The sequence below is a fragment of the Heterodontus francisci genome, chromosome 5 (genome assembly GCF_036365525.1).
Source record: "Heterodontus francisci isolate sHetFra1 chromosome 5, sHetFra1.hap1, whole genome shotgun sequence".
NCBI lineage: Eukaryota > Metazoa > Chordata > Chondrichthyes > Heterodontiformes > Heterodontidae > Heterodontus > Heterodontus francisci.
In genome coordinates this window covers 118,730,016-118,752,771 of record NC_090375.1, presented here as the reverse complement: position 1 = coordinate 118,752,771, position 22,756 = coordinate 118,730,016, and the positions used below count along the sequence as shown (strand labels likewise).

The window sequence follows — 22,756 nt, the reverse complement described above, 5'->3', positions numbered from 1 at the left end:
TCATAAATACTGACTATTGATCCACAAATATCTTGATTTTAAAATTCTTATCTTTGTGTTCACACTCCTTCATGACTTTGCCGGCCCCTATCTTTGTAGCTTTCTTCAGCCCTACAACTCTGCAAGTACTCTACATTCCTCCAACTGTAGTTTCTTGTACGTCCCTCACTCCATTTGCCCCACTATTGGTGGTCGTGCCTTCAGTTGTCTAGGCTCAAAGCTCTGTAATTGTTCCTTAAACTTCTCTGAATCTCCACCGCTCTCTCCTTAAAACATATCTCTTTGACCAAGCTTTTAGGCACCCATCCTAATGTCTCCTTCTTTGGCTCTGTGTCTCGTTTTGTCTGATTACACTCTTGTGGTGATTATATTAAAGGTGCTATAAAAATTCAAGTTGTTATTAGGATGTCGGAGTGGAAATGGACTCATAGCCCAAAGTAGAGTTGTTTCCCATCCTAAGCTGCAAGAGAAAATTGTTATTTTAAATCTGTAGAGAGCACCAAGACCATTTTAGACACTTGATCTTGTAAGAATGTTTAATAAAAATAATAATTTTATTGGCCATTGACTGCATATATTCTCAAGTGGAATATATTTGGCAGGTGCACGACCGAAGTTTTAGTTCCTGCCACTGCACCGTTCTGAACTGCAAGTCATGAATCATGCCAAATAGAATGAATTCCATTTTCTTGTCATCCGATATGAAACTATATAGCAGAGCTCAACAGTCATAACAGTTGCCAGGGGTTGTTGCCAAGGGTAACAGAAGAAATAAACTGGGACAGAACTTCAATTGGGAAAACTCACCAACAGAAAAATAAATGGAAAAACACTTTTTAAGGATGGCTGAAACATTTTGTGACTGATCATTCACTCATATGTAAATATTTATGTATAAAAGTTATGGGCTAAAAATTGGTCTGCTGTGTTCTTTAGCTGTGAGGGGCACGACTCACTGCTTATTGTTGTGGAGGTGGGCAGCACGCAAACTTGATACTGCTTTCTTATTTGTACCATTGGTGCAAGCAGGGCGCAAGCTGCTCGCTACCTGAACAGTCAGGAGGGGGCCAAACAGCATTCACACAGAGCACATGGTACGGAGGCCTGCTCCTCTTAAAGGCAGTCCTCCCCTCTTAAAGGGGAACTGCAGTTAGTGGAAGAGAGCTGCTGCTGGCTGCATGTAGGGGCTGCACAAATGGAGCACCAGGGAAGAGAGAGGGCTCATAGGGTCACGGATGCGGCGCTGGAGGCCTTAGTACTGGAGATGGATAGGAGCAGAGAGGCCATGTTTCTGCAGAGGGCCAGGAGGCCCTCAAAGACTACGCTGCAAAGGGATTGGGAGCAGGTGGCCAGGAAGGTCAACTCCCGACGTCTGGACCCGAGGACACAAAAGGTCTAATGACCTCAAATGGGTGATCAAAGTCAGGGAATGCATGTTCACATGACATTATCTACTCACCGCTCCACCCACCTGTCACACTACTCAATGTACTGCATTCCCATCACTCAACCATTAGCAGTCACTGACCCTCAGGATTCACACCTAACATCCAGATACCCCACTCCAGCTTCACACACATTGCAGAGATGCCAGACTGACTCCTAGCTCCTGCTGTTTCTACATACAAACATAAAGGGATCAAAGGGTATGGGGCGAAAGTGGGAACAGGCTACTGAGTTGGATGATCAGCCATGATCATAATGAATGGCGGAGCAGGCTCGAAGGGCCGACTGGCCTACTCCTGCTCCTATTTTCTATGTTTCTATACATCCTGCTATTCAGCTGATGCAGGCACAACAACCAGACACAGTGCTACACAATCATTGACAGTCTTGCTTCTTTCTTGTAGGACAAGGTCACCCGATAACTGCTGGTAGCGGAGCAGAACCTGAACCCTGTGGAGGACATATTTCTCCACATCATAGGGCAGCTGCAATAGAGCCGGTGGCATCTGCTGAGAACATTGAGTGTGATAGTGTGTTCCTGCCTTATAGCCTTTCTCAACTCCCAGTTCACCCTCATCCTGCTATCTGACATGATGAAAAAGCTGCAGATGATGTGACCCTGGACCTTTTGCTTTCCAACCCACTGCACTTTCCTCAAACAACTTTCCATTTTCTGATTTCCTGCTTCTAGATTCCCAAGAACTGCCACCTGCCCAGCCACAGCTGCCCCACGAGGAGGAGAATGAGAGCAACAGCACAGCACTGATGAAGAGACTCTGTCACTTGATTTGACACTCACAGACACCAGCTCAGATACTGGCACTGCACATACCTTAAAGGCAGTTTAGAGTTGGAATCTGCGCTTAGTGAGTCACCAGCAGCAAGTGGCCTGCAACCAGGCAAGGGAGAAAGGATAGTTGTGTGGCAGCTCACTGGGTGACGAGTTCTGCTGCAGGGGTCTCAGATGAGGATCTCAATGGGCAGCATACAGGACTGCACTGATGAGCATGCTCACCGAGGTGCTGGATGCATTGGCTGCCCTGCCAGTCAGCCTCCTGTCACTGTTCAGGAGTATGGAGGAGTCCAGCTCCAACTTGGCAGAGGGCATCATGTAGAGCTTCCCCTCTCCACAACTGTTGCTCCATTTCCCTGTTGTGCTGCAGACCCAGAGGTACTGCATTTGCAGCTCCCATATCTGTTGCAGCCTTTGTATGGACAGATTATCAGATCCTCAGCCCTCCATGTGAGGATACAGAAACACACCCTGCCAAATCCAGGACCTCACCTCCAAAAGCACTTCACAGTACTTCCAGAGCCTTTGTAAAAGCAAAGTTATTCTAAATTACAAAAGCAAATTACTGCAAATGCTGGAAATCTGAAATAAAAACAGAAAATGCTGGAAATCTTAAATGACCTTGCCTGCAAGTTGGGTACCTGGCCCTTTAAATAATACTAGTGGTGGGTCCTTCTTGCAGCTGAACTCATGTTCTTTGGTGAGTGACAGTGAATATGTTAACTGGATCTGTGTGGTCCAAGTTTGTAATTAGTGTATAAAATCAGCTGGTACAGCTGTTTGACATGATGACAGCACCAATGAGGAGGCTTCTGGCACATGTAGGGCCAGAATGGGATGTCATGCAGGCCATGTCAGAAGTGGCTGGAGGCACTGTGTGCCTCACTCAGAGGGTCTCCAATTTCTGTAGTATTGTCTGTAGTGGCGCAAACCTCACACCCAAGATGTTTTGCTTTTACATTACAAATCTTTACATGATACAAAATCTGTGTTGCCTGGTTGTAAAGCCCTGACTGAGTAGGATGACAAACATGCTTCAAAATAAGTAGAGCTCTGGCTGAAAGCTGTCTGTCAGTGCTGACCATCTCTTGCATAGAGATTAAAAGATGAATCAAGAAGTTAGTGCAGCAAAATATTGGATGACAGGAATTTGCTGATCACATCCATCATGTTATAATGCAATTTCACAGGAGGAAATTATTTATTAGATACCAAGCTCTCACAAGTTGCACTGCATTGTCGGAAATCCTCAACCTTTTCTATCTTTTCCTGTGAAAGGATATACACTTGCCTGCCTCCAAAATCACTGTGATTTTTGAGGTTAATAAATTGAGCTGGGCCAGGTTACTCGTATAGTAAACTGGAGAATGGATCAGCCCCAAAATTGTTAGCAATCCACCTTCAATATTCAATTAAACATTTGAAGGGTGTGGGAAAAGCTGGGATGTGGGACTAAATTGGATAGGTCTTTCAAGGAGCGAGCAAAGGCGTGATGGGCCGAATGGCTTCCTCTTGTGCTGTAAACGTCTATGATTCTATGGGCCGAATTCCCCCTACCATGCTGTGGAGATTTAAGTCCACAGCATGTCAGTGACATCCGTGATCCTTTCCCTGCCCAGAGGTCCTGCGTGATTGACAGCTGCGCCTTCACTTGGGTTGGGAGCGGGTCCATGACTTTTGCAGCAGCAGGTAAGTCTGTGCTGGGACCAGGGTTCGCTGGATGATTGGGGCAGGGTGGTCGTTTTGATTGGAAAGGGCTTTGATTGGGGATGGGGTGGGTTTCAGGCAATTGGGGGAGCAGGGAGTGATTGGGGGTGGGGGAACGATGGTGTTGGACAGAGGGAGCTGCCAATCTCACGGTGGGGGGCAGGTCAAATCCTGAGGGAGGGAAGGCCTTGTGGTAGGGGAGAATCGGAGGCCTCGAGAAGGGATAGGGCCTAGTGGGGGTAGGGTATTGAGGCCTGGCAGGGGGCTATGCTGGAGATTGGAGCCTGGTAGGATGGGGTGGGGAGGAGGTAAGAGGCCTCGGTCGAGAATCATTTGGGGGCGGGGTGCCTGATCATGAAGCCTCCTCCAGCAAGTACCAGGATCCAGGAGGTAGGTGTGAAGGCACTGACCTCCTGAATCCACAAGGCCTTGCTTTGAGGAAGCTGCTGAGCTCCCTAGTAGTTTGGGAAACCTGGCCAGCGGCAGTAAAAGATCAAAAGTGCTGGAAACTGAAGCTCACAGCCTCATTATTATATTTAACGTTGCAATTTGCTTCTTGGTTGGGTTGGTTACAAAAGCAGGGATGTAATGCTAAAACTGTACAAAGCACTGGTTAGGCCACAGCTGGAGTTTTATGTACAGTTCTGGTCATCACATTACAGGAAGGACATAATTGCTCTGAAGAGAGTACAGCTGAGATTTTCAAGAATGTTGCCAGGGCTCGAAAATTGCAGCTATGAGGAAAGATTGGACAGGCTATATTTGTTTTCCTTAGTATAGAGGAGGCTGAGGAGTGACTTAATTGAGGTGTACAAAATATGAGGGGCCTAGATAGAGTAGCCAGGAAGGACCTGTTTTCCCCCAGCGGAGTGATCAATTACCAGGGGCACAGATTTATGGTGATTGGAGAAAGATTGGAGGGGACATGAGGAAAAACTTTTTAATCGAGAGGGTGGTGGGTGTCTGGAATTCACTGCCCGGATCGGTGGTGGAGGCAGAAACCCTCAATTCATTTAAAAGGTACCTGGACATGCACCTGAAGTGCTGTAACCTGCAAGGCTACGAACCAGGTGCTGGAAGGTGAGACTAGATTGGACGGCTATTTTTTCAGTTGGCACAGGCACGATGGGCTGAATGGCCTTTTTCTGTGTCTTATCTTTTTTATGGTTCTGTGGTTGTCCATCCAACTTCTGGTTTCAGTTAAAGTCAACAATAGGTGGGTTGGAGGTGGGTCGGAAAACAGATTTATCTGACTTTAAACCCCCAACCGACCCAAACACGCCAATAATTCAACTTAACGGACTGGATTTGATTTTGGCAACAGGCATCCTGGCGATGGTTTGGAGGACGGGGGTGGTGGGGGGGGTGCACCCACCTGGGCCCTTTATCAGATCCCCAGCTGAATTCAACAGGAGAAAGGCAATTAACTGGCCACCGTCGGGGCTGCCGCCCCTTTAAGGGACAAGAACCTGCTCCGAGCTGCCAGCCAATTACAGAGTAGGCAGCTCAGCAGTACCATTGAGACCTTTGGCCACTGCTGGTACTGCAGGAGGCCTGGAGCAGGGAAGATGGAGGAGGTCCTGGGATCAAGGTAAGTAGGGTTGGGTCACAGGGGCCGGTCAGGCAGTCCCTTGCGAGGGGGTGGGGGGTGGTTGGTAAGACCAAGGGGGGGCGTCTTTCTACAGGGTAGCCATTGCCATTGGGGGGGGGCCCTTCATGGGCCAAGGATTGCCCCTAGAGGAGGTACTCCCCCCTTACCCAAGCCTGCTAAGAGGCTGCCAGGTCTCACCTGGCACTGTCTGCAAGTGGCACTGGGCCCCTCTGACATTGGCTAAATGCCAGCGGTGGTGGGAGGTAGCCCTTAATGGGCCACTTAAGTGGTTTAACTGGCCTCCCAGCAGACTTCCTGTCTGCCATGGTGCCTGATGCAGACAAAATAGCATGGGGACAGGACAACATCGGTCATGGCACCTGATGCCACCCCACCATCCCCCACCCACTTCCCAACCCATCTCCAAGGGCGGGATAAAATTCAGCCCAATGTCTTTGTTTTTTCTGCCTAATGAGCATATTTTAGGCAGTATATATATTATACTATATATAGTATAGTATATTATACATGTAAGTCACTGTGCCATATTAATTTGCAGGTAATTTTTCCCATTTAGCCCTGCCAATTCCCTAGATTCAGCTGTCTTTTTCATGTGAGAGTGAAACATTCCAACTCACAGGCCACTTCACGGGCTCTGTTGTTCCTTCTCTTTGATCCAGACTATCTCTAAAACCACTTGAGTTGTGTGGGAATCTGCCTAGATTTCCTTTGATGGATGAGCCAGCTGTAACTAACTGAAACAAGAAGCCAGAGTTCCAATGTCAGGGATACAACCAGGGTCTCTGTCCTGTGTAGTAGTTTGCCCTCATCACAATTGGCTATAAAGCACTTTGGAATGTCCTGAGCTTTTGGAAGGCGCTATAGAAATGCAAGTCTTGCCTTGTCAAGCTATAATTACACTATCTGGTGAATGGTGACATTGTGCTCTATCTATGAACTTCTTCAGAAATTCCAGCTAAATTAATTCCTTAGTATGTAATTTTTAGTTTCAAATTTTGGGCTTTTCTTCATTTACTTAACATTAATTCTCATTTTAAAAACATTTTGATGCCTTTATAGAGTGTTTCACCCTCCTTTGTGATCACTCATCCTAGCTATCGCTGCTTGCCTGCATTCATATTTCCTGACAAACCCGATAGTCCGAACTATATGCTACAGCGCTTGGGATTTTTAAAAATATAATTTTAAATGGAAAATAAGTCAGCTCCCTGGAAACATAGGCTTTTTTGCTGCCTCGCCTCCACAGAATCATTCCTGACGATACCAGAAATTCCTGCTGACTCCATAACCCGAATGGGGCAGGCTGACTCAAAGACCAAACTTTCAGTCATGGCTCCAAAACTCTTCCTTCCATAGTCAGTGTTTGTTTTCCTTAGGCTTATAGGCATATTTGTGAAGCACCTTTGGTCATTTTAATATTTAAAATAGTGCTATACAAACTGAAACAAGATGGGTCTTTCTCTCTGACCCAGAGGGAACGTGCAGAAGCAGATTTTATTTCAGTTCTTTAGGCACAGGTACCATACAGTAACGTTGGAAGATAGCTATTGCTATTCAAATTTTCAAAATGGCATTCCTAGGAAATCTGGAGTTCAACTTAAGAACTGGGTGAAATAAAATGTGACAGAAATTCATTCAAGAATGGAAAGGCAATAAATTCAAGCCAACATGAGTCTTTGAAAGGCAGATAAAATAAAAGTTCTCTTCTTTCACATTGCGTGGTTTGTTGTAGAAACTCTCAAGGTGGGAATTTTGAATTGGATAGTGTATTGGTTAGATGACATGAAACAAAGAGGAATAATTGAGTAACTGTAACCAGCACAATACCTTAATATTTGTCCTGGGACCCTTGCTATGTACATTTCTTGTGAATATGGTTATTGGTCTAGTCCGCAGATGATACTAAATTGTGTGGGAAGGTTGTTGTAAGGAAATGCAGAGCTTAAAGAGATCTACAGGTTTAATTTGGGAATGGTAATAAGAGGAGGCAGGATAAAAGGGAGGAAATAAAAATGAGGAAAATATCGATAAAATGCTGAATGATCTCATCCACCTTGCTATTCCAACATTTAAGCATTGCAGGCACTTAATGTGCACATAAGAGTACATATTTTTTTATAAACTGTCTGGGATGAAATGCAGTAAACTATGGTACTAGCAAACATAAATCACTCATGCTTAGAGTTTTAGAGTTGCTTTATGAAGTGTGTTTTTTTTGTTCAGTAAATCATTTGTAAGCTACTGGTCTGATTTAATTCCAGGTGTGATCATTGTTCCCAGTGCTGGTGTTGGCATTATCCTAGGGGGCTACATTATTAAAAAGCTCAAGCTTGGTGCCCGAGAATCAGCTAAGCTTGCTATGATCTGCAGCGGGGTTTCTTTGTTGTGCTTCTCTACACTCTTCATTGTTGGCTGTGAAAGCATTAACCTTGGGGGCATTAATATACCATACACCACAGGGTAAGAATGATCTTACTTTATGTTTTGGCCTTCTGTTTTGTGGTTGTAATGTTGTACTGCCTTGTGAGGGTGAAATTGGTCTTCAGCGGTAGTGCAAAATAAGTGGTAGTAAATTGAGAGGCAGATTTACACCACAACTCAATTTTCTTTTCTGTTGAGTTCAAACAAAAAGAAAATTGGGCACAATGCAAAACGAGTTGCCAATTCACTATCACCGAAGACCAGTTTCACCCTCTATGTGACCAAAACAGATCACATAATAGTGGTTATATAGCATCAAATATGTAAAGTGCTTTTATAATTATAATGGTAGATTCAAATTGAATTACAGATTTTGGGCTATTTTTGTTAAAATGCTATGGTGTGATGTAGAGAATTGGCAGTGCTTTATTCCACGGTTGTTGCACCTTCATTGTAACAAGATTATTTTGCAAAATGGCATCAGCTGATGAATGATTTCACATTCTGGCAAATGTTGAGTCCTTATTAAAACAATGAAATCCTGTGTTCTGAATGACGCTGTTCCTAGAACAGAAGAAGTAGGAGCAGGAGTAGGCAATTAATCCCCTTGAGTCTGTACCGCAATTCAATAAGATCATAGCTGATCATCTACCTCAACCTTCCTGCTCTATCTTAATGTCCCTTGATTTCCTATTAAATAAAAATACCTAAGTCCATTTAATGGCTTAATTCATTTTTAAATATTGGCAGAAATAAACAAAATTTTGCTCCTAATATTGGGCAGATCAACAGCTAGATTTGAAGACCCACAGAGAACTCTGGTCTAATTATATTTTCCATTTTTGGGATAATTTATACCAGAATGGATAATGGTAGGTTTTAGAGTAGCTCAAAGGTGGGCCGTTTACACCCAGTATTCTGTGGTCAGCTCATTAGCATAGCTCAGGTTGCAGATTCAATGAAGGTATACAATATTAGATTTAGTAATGAGCTGGATTTAGTTATCAACTTAATGGTGCATGAACATTTATCTAGTAGCAATCATAATATGATCAAGTTCAATGTAGTGTTTGAAAGGAAGAATGCAAAATAGCTACTAAGGATGGATTTTAAAAGCCTGCCGCCGCATACGGCAGCGGGCGAGAAAATGGCGGCCCTCATGTGGCCACGGGAATCTACCGCATAACGACTCATTTAAATACCCGGTTTGGCCCGCCACCCCAATCTCTTGGAGGGAGCGGGCTCTCCAATGCTGGCAATGGCGTCAGCTGCCTGTGTTTGCCAGTGAATTTAAATTTTAAAAGTCAAACCCCTGCCCTGACTGTTGCAATTAAAATTCTATCACCCCTTTCCCACCCCCCAATACCAATAACATTAAGTATTTGCCCTTCCCCCCCCAAAAACACTTACCTTTGAAATATGACCTTCCCCAACCCATACTGTACAAAGTTTAAAGTTCACCCCTTCCCACCATCCCCTACACTAGTGCTGATAAGTTGACCCCATTCCCCCCCCCCATACTAAAAATCTTAATTTCCCTCCCCCCCACCCACCAGCATCATGTGTTTTCCCAAACGGGAAATGAAGGTGAGGGTGTGCCGGCTGCCACACTGAAGATTGCAGCAGGCCTGTACGATCCCAGGTAAGTTTATTTAAATGTATTCATGGTGCTCATTTCACTATGCAAAGCCGAGTCCCATTGTCCAGCGGCGGAGGGGCTGCCACGGAGCCTCGCCGCCACCGGGAAGATCAGGCCCGGCCCTCCTGGTGTTGAGCTCCATGATGGGCCTCTGCTGGAATCATTTTCTACCACTCCCCTACCATGGAGCTCGGCACCGGGAGTCTTAGGAATCTTAGCCCTAAGATTCTAGATTTAGGTAAGACTGACCTTAATAGGATGAGACAGAGACTGTCCACAGTGAACTGGGCAAATCTGTAAATTGTAAAATGACAGAAGAACTGCAGGAGGTGTTCAAAAAAGTATTTAATATGATGCAGCTGTATGTGCCAGAAAAGACAGCCAAGGACAACTGAAGAGACATCATTAAACTAAAAGACAAAGTACACAAAACTGCAAAATATAGCACAGATACTGGTGAATATGAAAGATACAAAGAACAGCAAAGGGTGACAAAACAGATAGTAAGAGCTGCAAGAAAGAAACCTGCAGGGGATATCAAAATCAATGCAATATATGTTTACAATTGCATTAGGAAAAAGAGGGTAGTTGGAGAAATGTGGCCCCTGCAAAAAAACAATAATGGTGATATTGTCAATGAAAATCAGGAAATGGCGAACATGCTGAATAATTACTTTGCATTGGTATTTACATTAGAAGAAGAGATAAGCATGGCAAACTTCCCAAGGAAACTATACTGAGTCAGGGACTCACCAAAATTAACATAAGCAAAATAACAATAACGAAGAAAATAATGGCACTAAAGAATGATAAATCCCCAGGCTTGGGTGGTTTTACTCCCAGGGGTTTAAGGAAGTAGGTGAGAACATTGCAGATGTCCTAATTATAATTTTCCAAAGTTTTCTCAATTCAGGAACTGCTCCTTTAGATTAATGGAATAATTAACTGCCACCTATAAACCCGGGGCTTAGATTCACATGCCCATCACTAATGTCTGCCTAAACCCATCTCCCGTCAGCACAAAAAAAGTCTTGATTACTATCGTTGTATTTGAAAGGCAGAATGAGATAGCAAGCTCAGTGTTTTTGTAGATGAAAGATGGCTGAGACAGCTCTTTTTGTTTTCCTTTCAGCCCTTCGCTTACAATGGCACACAGAAATCTAACAGGTGGCTGCAATGTTAACTGTGCATGCAGAATCCATGAGTATGAGCCTGTCTGTGGATCAGATGGGATCACATACTTCAGTCCTTGCTTGGCTGGCTGCTCAAATGTTGTCAATGAAAGCACAGGGGTGAGTAACTTTTACCACACAGCTGTGAACGTAAAAATAAGATTCCCATACACTGACAGAGTATCACTGAGGGTAATTTTGATTTTGTGTGAGAATGTAAAATGGGTGAATTTCATTGACATTAAAGCTACAAAGTATCACTAAACCATCAAAGTAAAATTATAGCAAGAATTCAATGGATACCAATTTCTAAACATTGCTATGATAAAGGATGGGTGCAACACTTACACTGAGACACTATAAATCGTTATAATACAGAAGTAAAGACTGCAGCAAATATCGTTACAGCAATAACTTTGACTTCCTCTGATTTTTTAAGAAAGATGAGAGAGTGAAACCAGGAATTATAGACTTGTTTGCTAAGATCTCTTGTGAGAAATTTTGCAAATTTATTATTAAAGAAGGGGGAACAGTTCACTTGGAAAATCACAATGTAATTAGACAGAGTCAACACGAATTTCGGAAGATGGTAACATAAGACTTAGGAGCAGGAGTAGGCCATTTGGCTCTTCGAGCCTGCTCTGTCACTTGATAAAATTATGGCTGACCTGGTTGTGGTCTCGACTCCACTTTCCTTTCTGCTTCCCATAACCCTTGACTCCCTTGTCTATCAAAAATCTATCTATAATTTATGGAAGGCAAATCGTATTTGACAAATCTATTAGAGTTTTTTGAGGCTATAACTAGCAGGGTAGATAAAGTGGAACCAGTGAATGTAGTATATTTGGATTTTCAGAAGGCATTTGGTAAGGCGTCACGCAAGAGGTTATTAGACAAGATTAGTGCTCGGAATTAGGGTAATATATTTACATGGAATGAGGATCAGTTAACAGACAGAAAACAGAGCAGAAATAAACAGTTTATTTTCAGAATGGCGGGGTGTAACTAGTGGAGTGGCATAAGGACCAGTGCTTGGGCCTAAGCTATTTACAATCTATATTAATGACTATCGGGTCCTGCTCTCATCTGCTAAGACTGCTCACTATTCCAGAATCATCCTGGAATGCAAAGGTAAACCCTGGCTTCTTTTCTCTACTGCAAATTGGCTTTTTAAATCCCTCTCCCCTGCCCCCCCCCCTCACCCTCATCTCCAATAGTAAGTACAAGAAGCTCATGGATTTTTTGTCACTGAGATCAAGACCTGATTTTGATCAGCTGTCTTTGCTGTGTCCCTCCCTTCCACGTGCCCAATTGGCCAGACTTCCTATAATGCTCCCCAATGCCCTAGCCATGAATTCATATCATTCTCTACTTTCTCTCCTATCTCCCCTCATGCCCTCTCTGAGCTCACGTTGTCCATGAGACCCACCTACTGCTCCCTCGATCCTATTCCCACTAAACTGCTGATCAGCCAACTTCCGCTCCGGGTCTCCAGGTTAGCTGATATTGTAATTGCTTCTGTCTCTTCAGATGTTGTCCCTCTATCCTTTAAATCTGCCATCATCACCCCTCTCTACAAAAAAACAACACTTGATCCCTTTGTCCTTGCAAACTACCGCCCCATCTCTAACCTCCCTTTTCTCTCCAAAGCCCTTGAACGTGTTGTCGCCTCCCAAATCCGTTCCCATCTTTCCTGGAACTTCATGTTTGAATCCCTCCAATCAGGTTTCCACCCCTGCCACAGTACCAAAACAGCTCTCATCAAAGTCACAAGTGACATCCTATTTGACAGTGACAAAGGTAAAGGGCTGAATTTTACCAACACTCCGACGTCGGGGTTCGTGGCAGAGGAGCTGGAAAATGCTTCCGGGTGAGGCCTGCCACGGAACTTGACTCGGGGAAGGCCTGACCCCATATTGCCGGCGGTGGTGAGGCCTCATGGTGGCCGCCCCCACCCCCCACCCCCCGCCGCTTGGCGACGGTAGCCCAATTTACATAAGTAAAATAATTTACATGCCTGAATTAATGACTGTTGCACTCCCGCCGTTCGTCCTGGAGCAATATTGGTGCTGGTGGCTGGCACTTCCACTTTTCACTTTATTTTTTCTTCTACTTTTTTCTGTCTCTATTTGCATGAGTGTATCGTGTATGCATGCTAGCTTGGGCGCATCGTGTATCTGTAGGCGTCAACCGAATTAGAGTTTAAGTTCAAGTTTAATAAATTTCAACTTTTCTTCTTTAAACTGAAAAAAACTTGTTTGTGCTGGTTTCTTTGCTTTATAATTGGAAAGCAGGGAACAAGGATTCACCAAGTGAGAGCTAAAAACAGTGTGTTTAAAATAAAGGCTGCGTTTGCTGACAACGCTACCACTAGGTGGCGCTGCAGTGGCACATGTGCAAATACATGTGGAGCGGTCGGAGAGAGCAGTGAGGGGGGGAGGGGAGCGGTCGGAGAGAGCAGTGAGGGGGGGGGGGGCGGAGCAGCCAAAAGAGCGGAGCGGCTGGGGAGAGATGTGAGGGGGGGAGTGGAGCTTAATGCATGGGTGAACACGTTAGCTTTGCATTGCTGTACGCGTAAAGCGCATGCGCAGAGGCTGACCAGGCACGTTGCCTGAAGATGCACACGTCACGCGACGACGTCATCAGTGCGTGTGCTAACCAGTCCTGGCAAGTCGGAACGCAGCGCACGCACAGAGAGCAGGAGCCCGTCTGTGAAAGTGCACACCTTGGTGCAGCCTCAAGACGTCAGTGACTGGCTGCGTTGTCAGGAATCACTTTGTAAAATAAAACCCTGTTATGGTAAGACCAGGTGAAGGCTGAGAGGGACCCCTAGACACCTCTCTCACTGGGTCGTAACGGAAATTTGGTGGGGAGGGGGCAACAGGTAAGTTTTTCAGGATGGTGGGCATCATTGGTGGGAAGGGGTAAAAATTAAAGTTTATAAACTTTGTGGGGGGGGGGAAGGTCAGTTGGGCAGGGGAAGTGTTTTGTGTGGGAAGTGGTCAAGTAATTGATTTTATGGTTATGGCGGGGTGTGGGAGAAGGGCAATTTAAATGGATCTAAATTTTTTATTGCATTTACCTTTAAAAATTTTAATTGAATGGAAGGGCTCGAAGTCCATTAAAAATGGTGTCAGCACCTGCGCAAAGGTGCTGGCGCCATTGCTGGGGACAGACAGCCCACCCCCTCCATGTCATTGGGGTGGGCAGTCCGCCACGGTCATTTAAATAAGCTGCTGCTCTGAATATCACGACGGCTCCGCGATGTGCGGTCCACATGGGCGTACTGCCATTGTTTACGTCCACTACCGATTTCGGTGGCGGAAATGTAAACTGTAGCCCATACTTTCCTTTCTCATCCTTCTCAAACTGTCTGCAGCCTTTGACACGGTTGACCACACCATCCTTCTCCCACGCCTCTCCACTGTTGTCCAGCTGGGTAGGACTGCTCTCACCTGGTTCCATTCTTAACTGTCGAATCATACCTAGAGAATCACTTGCAATGGCTTCTCTTCCTACTCTGCACCGATACCTCTGGTCTCTTTCCGCTCCTGCACTGTTACCTCTGGTGTTCTGCAAGGATCTATCCTTGGACCCCTCCTGTTTCTTATCTACATGCTGCCCCTGGGCAGCATCATTTGAAAACACAGCATTAGATTTCACAAGTAGTCTGACAACACTCGGCTGTACCCACCACCTCTCTCGACTCCTTCACTGTTGCTAAATTATCAGACTCCTTATCTGATATCCAGTACTGGATGAGCAGAAATTTCCTCCAATTAAATATTGGAAAGACTGAAGCCATTGTTTTTGGTTCCACTCCCAACTCCATTCCCTAGATACCAACTCTATCCCTCTCCCTGGTAACAGTCTGAGATTTAAAAGTCTGTTCGCAACCTTGGTGTCACATTTGACCCCGAGATGATCTTCCGACCTCATTTTTGTGCCATCACTGAGACCGCCTATTTCTACCTCAGTAACATTGCCTGACTTTGCCCCGACTCAGTTCATCTGCTGCTGAAAACCTCATTCATGCCTTCATTACCTCTTGACTATTCCAACGCCCTCCTGGCTGGTCTCCCACATTCTACTCTTTGTAAACTTGACGTCATCCAGAACGTTGCTGCCCATGTCCTAATTCACACCAAGTCCCGTTCCCCTGTAACGCCTGTGTTCACTGACTTACATTGGCTCCCAGTCAAGCAGCGTCTTGATTTTATAATTTTCATCCTTATTTTCAAATCCCTCCATGGCCTCACCCTCCCTCCATGGCCTCACTCTCCCTATCTCTGTAATCTTCTGCAACCCCACAACCCTCCTTGATATCTGCGCTCGTCTAATTCTGGCCTGTTGTGCATCCCTGATTTTAATCGCTCCACCATTGGTGGCTGTGCCTTCAGTTGCCTATGCCCCAAGCTCTGGAATTCCCTCCTTACACCTCTCCACCTCTCCATCTTGCTTCCCTCCTTTAAGACATTCCTTAAAACCTACACCTTTGACTAAGCTTTTGGTCATCTGACCTAATATTTCCTTTTGTGACTCGGTGTCAAACTTTGTTTCATAATGCTCTTGTGAAACGCTTTGGGATGGTTCATTACCTTAAAGGTGCTATATAAATATAAGTTGTTGTTTTTGTAAATGAGGGGACTGAGTGTAATATATCCAAGTTTGCTGATGATTCTAAATTAAGCTGTGGGGAGGATGCAAAGAGGCTGCAAAGGGGTATAGATCGGTTAAGTGAATGGACAGAAAGTGGCAGATGAAATATAATGTGGGGAAATGTGAAATTATCAACTTTGATAGGAAGAATAAAAAAGCAGAATATTTTTAAAAGGAGAGAGACTAGAAAGTGTTCACGTACATGAATCTTAGAAAGTTAACATGCAGGTGCAGCAAACAATTAGGAAGGCAAATGGTATGTTAGCTTTTATTGGAAGGGGGTTGAGTATTAGAATAGCGTAGAATTGGACAGGGTTTTGGTGAAGCAACACCTGGAGTTCTGTGTACAGTTTTGGTCTCCTTACTTACGTGGGGAAATTGATGGGATTGAAGGCCGATAAATGCCCAGGGCCTGATGGTCTGCATCCCAGAGTACTTAAGGAAGTGGCCCTAGAAATAGTGGATGCATTGGTGGTCATCTTCCAAGATTCTATAGACTCTGGAACAGTTCCTACAGATTGGACGGTTGCTAATGTAACCCCACTATTTAAAAAGGGAGGTAGAGAGAAAGCAGGGAATTATAGACCAGTCAGCTGGATGTCAGTAGTGGGGAAAATTCTAGAGTCCATTATCAAAGATTTTATAGCAGAGCACTTAGAGAACAGTGGTAGAATCGGGCAGAGTCAGCATTGATTTATGAAAGGGAAATCATACTTGACAAATACTTGAGGTCAAAACATTGAATGTTTTCAAGAAGGAGTTAGATATAGCTCTTGGGTCTAAAGGGATCAAAGGATATGGGGCAAAAGCGGGAACAGGCTACTGAGTTGGATGATCAGCCATGATCATAATGAATGGCGAAGCAGGCTCAAAAGGCCAAATGACCTACTCCTGCTCCTATTTTCTATGTTTCTATGAAGGATATAGTTGCTTTAGAGGGGGGTGCAACAAAGTTCACTAAATTGATTCCTGGGATGTGAGGGCTTTCCCGTGGAGAGAGATTGAGTAGAACGTGCCTATATGAAATGTACAAAATTCTTAGAGGGCTTGGCAGGGTAGATGCTGAGAGGTTGTTTTCCCTGCCTGGAGAATCTAGAACTAGGGATCGTGGTCACAGAATAAGGGGTCAATCATTTAGGACTGAGATGGGGAGAAATTTCTTCACTTGAAGGGTTGCGAATCTTTGGTACAGGCTTGAGGGGCTGAATGCCCTACTGCTGTTCCTATATTCTCAAAATCACTATTGAGCACAAGTCTGCAGAAATGTATATTTTTAAATCCTCAATCTAGCAATTTTATGTCAGTGTCCAGTTCAAAGGTTGGCATTGACCTAAGAACTCATATGCTATCCTTTTTATACTGCAGAAACCTTTCTTACTTTGCTCTCTGAACTATAACGGGATATTGGTTTCCTGCTATCTGGAGATCCTGTCAGGTGGATCTGTGAAAGTACTGCCTTTAGTTTATTCAGTGATGTAAAGGGGAATAACTACTGACACAATGTAAAAGAGTTAACTACTCACCGGTGCAGTGTAAAGGGGAATAAATATTAACTGATGGAGTGTAACAGTGGATATCCCACCAGTAATAGAGATTTTATTTTGCATCGGAATAATGTCAAAAGTTTCTATTATTTTCTTAAGAAGATGGTCGACTGATGTAGATGCATTTTGTAGGAAAGGAGTTGAATGATATAATACAACAGCTGTATTAGGAGTGCAATAGCTGACTCATGATTTCTTAAAGTGACTAAAAGTAGACTTTAATTTCAAGCAGTGCTCCTTCCTAAGCATCAAATATATTTTTACAGATGAGGAACTACACTGACTGTGCCTGTGTTCAAAGCCGGCAGGTGATAACCCCGCCTACAGTCGGACAGAGAAATCAGCTCCGATTGGTTATTGTGAAAACGTATTTGAACGAGAATGGCTATGCAGTTTCTGGCAAGTGTGAGCGGACGTGCAATACACTGATCCCTTTTCTGATATTCCTGTTCATCGTCACGCTAATTACAGCTTGTGCACAGCCATCAGTAATCATAGTAACACTCAGGTAAGAGCCTACTACAGCCAAATGGAGCCAACTAGGCATGTCATTTCAGGAGGTACTGGAAAACTATTCAGCAATACTTCTCATTTATTATTACATAATGTCTTGGTGCAGTTTTTGGTGCTGATCATGTGACAGTCATTTAATGATGTCGTTATGTGACACAAAGCAAGCAGCATCCATTTTGAAAATTCCTGAAGTAAATATTCTAAGACTAATTTTAAATATAATGACCAAGCTGTGTGTCTCTCTGTTCAGATCGATCTCATCTACTAGCATTTGCTACTGACTGCAGTGTCATGAAGCAAGGACATAAGAACAACAATTACTGTGTGCCACTCAATGTATCCATGGCACTGGCCCTGTTAAAAATTGCTGTCACTGAGATTTCATTCTTAACCATTAATTTTGTTTTAAAGAGTGACCCAGGACTTATACAGGGGCAAGTATTTCCCATTCCTAGTAATTGCCTAACACTAAGGTTGCTACAATCTACAGGCCATTGCTCCTTTAGTGAATTATGTCCATGAATTTCCTTGAAGTTTCTCCCGCTGGTGTAACTCCACCAGAAGTGCCGTGGAAACTTTGTTTATGTATGCCATGAGTATGTCCCATTCATTCCCAAGTATAAGTATTACTTGGTCCATGTGATATCCTTGTCTGGTTTAGATCACCTGAGGTTGAGTGGGGTGGGATGATTGCCATGTCAGAGAGGAACTTTACAGAGTCTTTTTCTCTTATTGGCCCCTGTTTTTTTCTGGGTTTTTTCTCGTTTACATGCTGTGAGGGTGGATGTGAGGTGGTGGGTCAGGAGGGATTGAGGTGTGGGAAAGGAAAAACTTTTTTAGCTTGATGGTTCAGCCATTATGGTGTGGGGCAGGCTCGTCTTTTCCTGCCTGTCATTTTCGTATGTTATATATATGACTAACATGTTGATACATCCATACAATGCATGCTAATTGGCTCAGATCTTACATTTCTGGACAAGCAACGAATCAAAAACACTGTTCATTTTCTTTCAAAATATAATCATCTCCTTAAAAATATTTTTTAAACTCCTGCAGAAAGAATATTGGTTCCCTACCAAATGTTCCTAAAAGTAACATTTATGGAACAATAATTATAAGCAATTCAACGGTTTTGAAAAAAAAACATGAAACATATCCATAATTATACCCATTCCATCTTCTAGTTTCTACAACAATTTCCCCTTGCTCAGGCACTTCAGGCTTGTCTTCTGCTTTGTTCAGGAACTTTCAGCGTTACCTCACTCCTGATATTTTTTTCTGCTCGATGGATGCACGTGCTTGATGACCTATAGGCAGGTGTATTTTACCCCCCACCCCCCCACAGGAGCAGGCTGGTGGGGGCGGGGCCATAAAATTGAGTGGGAGGCGGAGGGTGCCATTCCCAATGCCTTCCCACCCACCCCCGCTACAATTTTACGAGGGACAGCGGCGGTGAGAAATGGCCCACCCGCCCCAGGCCAATCAAGGCCCTTAAGTGGCCAATTAACTGCCACTTAAGGGCCTCCTCCTCCTTCCGCTGGTATTTTGGCAGCTGAGGACCCCAGGAGGCCGCCAAGTAAAACCTGGTGGCCTCTTTGTGGGCTGGGAGAGGGGGGCCCTCCTGATCAGGCACCCTATGCCCCACAGAGGGCCCACCCCACGGCACAGCCACCCCAACTACAAAACACTCCCCCGCACCACCCCCAACTGATCCCCCCCCGTGCCTTGCTGGGGCCTGGCCGATTGTCCCCGGCGAGGCCCCACCTTGTTTCTGGGGCCGGTGTCCCTCTTGTTGCTGAGGCTGAGTGCAGTCTCAGCCGTGGCCACCACTCCCTGTGGCGCTGCTGGGACTGAGAGCTACCGGTCTGCTGATTGGCTGGCAGCTCTCGGAGGCGGGACTTCTTGCCTCAGAGGGGCGGAAGTCCTGCCCAGGCCAATTAAGGGCCTGGGGGGCGTAAAATCCTGGTGTGGCTCCCCAGGCCCAGTGGAGGCGGGCTTGCCCCCAACATTTTGGCCAGTGGGCGGGGCCTCCTGCTTAATGTAAAATTCTGGCCATAATTTCAGTTTAACTGGGCTCCACACATACCTGCAACAGCAGTGCTTCTCAGTAACAGTTGTTGTTCTGCCCTGTGATCTTTCTTATAGTCTCAGCAGTGGCAACAAGTGGAACAAAGCAGAGATACAGAAGAGAAAGAGGGACACAGTTCTTGTTTTTTTTTGTCCATTAGCAGTACCACAATATTATCTCTATAGTATAAATACATTGCACTGCTTGCTACCAGGCAGTAAACATTTTTTAAAAATCCAGCACCTCAACCTAAGCACTAACTTCGAATGATGTGATAAACATTAGCCAATACAACAGGGGGCAGAGGCAAGCACCCCATCTGAATAAATATGACCAGTCCAATGGAGTATCATCTAGCTGATCTATAAAAGGCTGTAGTAATTGTGTTTTTTTTTTTGGTTATTTATTAAAGTTGTGCATCTTTGAGAAGCAGCAGGAGTTTGGGGGTGTTAGGATTCCATCTTCAATCTCTATGGGTTATTGAAAGAAGACTAATCCTTAACAAAGTGATTTCTGACAACCTCGCGGCCAAGCTGACGTTATCAGAGTGCGCAAAGCTGCACACATGCACAGCTACATCTTGCCAGGACTAAGTAGTGCATGCACGGGATGACGTCACTGCGCAGCACCAACATCATTGAGTATCCGCGCCTAGTCCATCTTTGCGCATGCGCAATACAGCATCATCGGGTATCCAGCCCCCCACTGGGCTGGAGGAAGCAGCTGAATGGGAGACTATGCGGTTGGAGCTCTCTCCCCGAGCCGCTCGCTCTGCACCTCGCTGCTCCCCTCCTCTCCACTCCCCTGGCCAATTGTTCCTGGTTTCACGCCACTCCGCTCTCCGGTGGTTCGCTCGCCACTTCACCACCCCCACCCCCCCACCACCCTCCAGCCGCTAGCTCCAAGCTGCGCCGCTTCCCTTCTCTCGGCCACTTGCTCCTATGTCGCCCTGTCACTCCTTGCATCTACGGGCGGTGCGTTGAGACCACTCAAACATGGAAGCGAATGCCCGAGAGGAGGGAAGTGGCGCGGCTTGGAGCTAGCGGCTGGGGGCGGGGGTGGTTGGTGGTGAAGAGGGGAGTGAGCGACTGGAGAGTGGGTGCTGAGGTGCGGGGAACAATCGATCAGGGGGAGCAGTGAGGTCTGGAATGAGTGGCTGAGGGGAGGAAGCGGCCAGTGGGAAGGGGGAGAAAGCAAGTTGCTGAGGGGCGAGAGCGGGCGTTGGGGTGGGAGCGAGAGGCGTTCAGGTGAAATCGGTCCTGGTCAGTCATATAACTGAATCACAATAAAGAATTGCCAGCACATTTTATACTCTGCCCGATTGCACAGAATCACAGAGTAATACAGTGCAGAAGAGGCCCTTCGGCGCGTCGGGTCTGCACCGATGCATTAAAGACACCTGACCTGTCTACCTAATCCCATTTGCCAGCAGTTTGCCCATAGCCTTGAATGTTATGACGTGCCAAGTGCTCATCCAGGTACTTTTTAAAGGATGTGAGGCAACCTGCATCTACCACCCTCCCAGGCAGGGCATTCCAGACCGTCACCACCCTCTGGGTAAAAAAGTTCTTCCTCAAGTCCCCCTTAAACCTCCCGCCCCTCACCTTAAACTTGTGACCCCTCGTAACTGACTCTTCAACTAAGGGGAACAGCTGCTCCCTATCCACCCTGTCCATGCCCCTCATAATCTTGTACACCTCGATCAGGTCACCCCAGTCTTTTCTGCTCCAGTGAAAACAACCCAAGCCTATCCAACCTCTCTTCATAGCTTAAATGTTCTATCCCAGGCAACATGCTGGTGAATCGCCTCTGCACCCCCTACAATGCAATCACATCCTTCCTATAATGTGGCGACCAGAATTGCACACAGTACTCCAGCTGTGGCCTTACCAAAGTTCTGTACAACTCCAACATGAACTCCCTGCTTTTGTAATCTATGCCTCAATTGATAAAGGCAAGTGTCCCATATGCCTTTTTCACCACCCTATTAACCTGCCCTTTTGCCTTCAGAGATCTATGGACAAACACGCCAAAGTCCCTTTGTTCCTCGGAACTTCCCAGTGTCAGGCCATTCATTGAATACTTCCGTGTCACATTACTCCTTCCAAAGTGGATCACCTCACACTTTTCAGCGTTAAATTCCATCTGCCACTTTTCTGCCCATTTGACCATCCCGTCTATATCTTCCTGTAACCTAGGATACTCCACCTCACTGTTAACCACTCGGCCAAACTTTGTGTCAGCCGCGAACTTACTGATCCTACCCCCCACATAGTCATCTACGTCGTTTATATAAATGACAAACAATAGGGGACCCAGCACAGATCCCTGTGGTACGCCACTGGACACTGGCTTCCAGTCACTAAAACAACCATCTGTCATCACTCTCTGTCTCCTACAGCTAAGCCAATTTTGAATCCACCTTATCAAGTTACCTTGTATCCCATGTGCATTTGCTTTCTTGATAAGTCTCCCATGTGGGACCTTGTCAAAGGCTTTGCTGAAATCCATATAAACTACATCAACTGCACTACCCTCATCTACACACCTGGTCACATGCTCAAAAAATTCAATCAAATTTGTTAGGCATATACTCCCTCTGACAAAGCCATGCTGACTATTCCTAATCAAATTTTGCCTCTCCAAATCGAGATAGATTCTCTCCTTCAGAATTTTCTTCAATAGTTTCCCTACCACTGACATGAGACTCACTGGTCTGTAGTTCCCTGGCTTATCTCTACGACCTTTCTTAAATAATGGGACCACATTAGCTGTTCTCCAGTCCTCTGGCACCTCCCCTGTGGCCAGAGAGGAATTAAAAATTAGGGTCAGAGCCCCTGCAATCTCCACCCTCGCCTCCCACAGCATCCTGGGACACAAATTGTCCGGACCTGGAGATTTGTCCACTTTTAAGCCTACCAAAACCTCCAATACCTTGTCACTCCCTATGACAAATATGCTCAAGAACCTCATGGTCTCTCTCTCTAAGTTCCATATCTACATCCTCATTCTCTTGGGTGAAGACAGATGTGAAGTATTCATTCAACACCCTACCAATGTCCTCTGGCTCCACCCACAAATTTCCCCCTTGGTCCCTAATGGGTCCTACTCTTTCCCTGGTTATCCTCTTCCCATTGATATTCTTATAGAATATCTTGGGATTTTCCCTACTTTTACCAGCC

At 45.3% G+C, this 22,756-nt stretch overlaps 1 protein-coding gene across 2 annotated transcripts in view; it reads left to right on the top strand.

The window, feature by feature from the left end:
* Positions 1 to 22,756, top strand: part of slco5a1 (solute carrier organic anion transporter family member 5A1) — a 212,685-nt gene that overhangs the window by 175,890 nt on the left and 14,039 nt on the right. For both annotated transcript variants that reach the window (XM_068031976.1, XM_068031975.1), the window contains 3 exons: positions 7,820 to 8,018; positions 10,751 to 10,910; positions 17,260 to 17,501. In XM_068031976.1, coding sequence (XP_067888077.1) covers positions 7,820 to 8,018; positions 10,751 to 10,910; positions 17,260 to 17,501 — 601 coding nt within the window. The remainder of the gene's footprint in view (positions 1 to 7,819; positions 8,019 to 10,750; positions 10,911 to 17,259; positions 17,502 to 22,756) is intronic.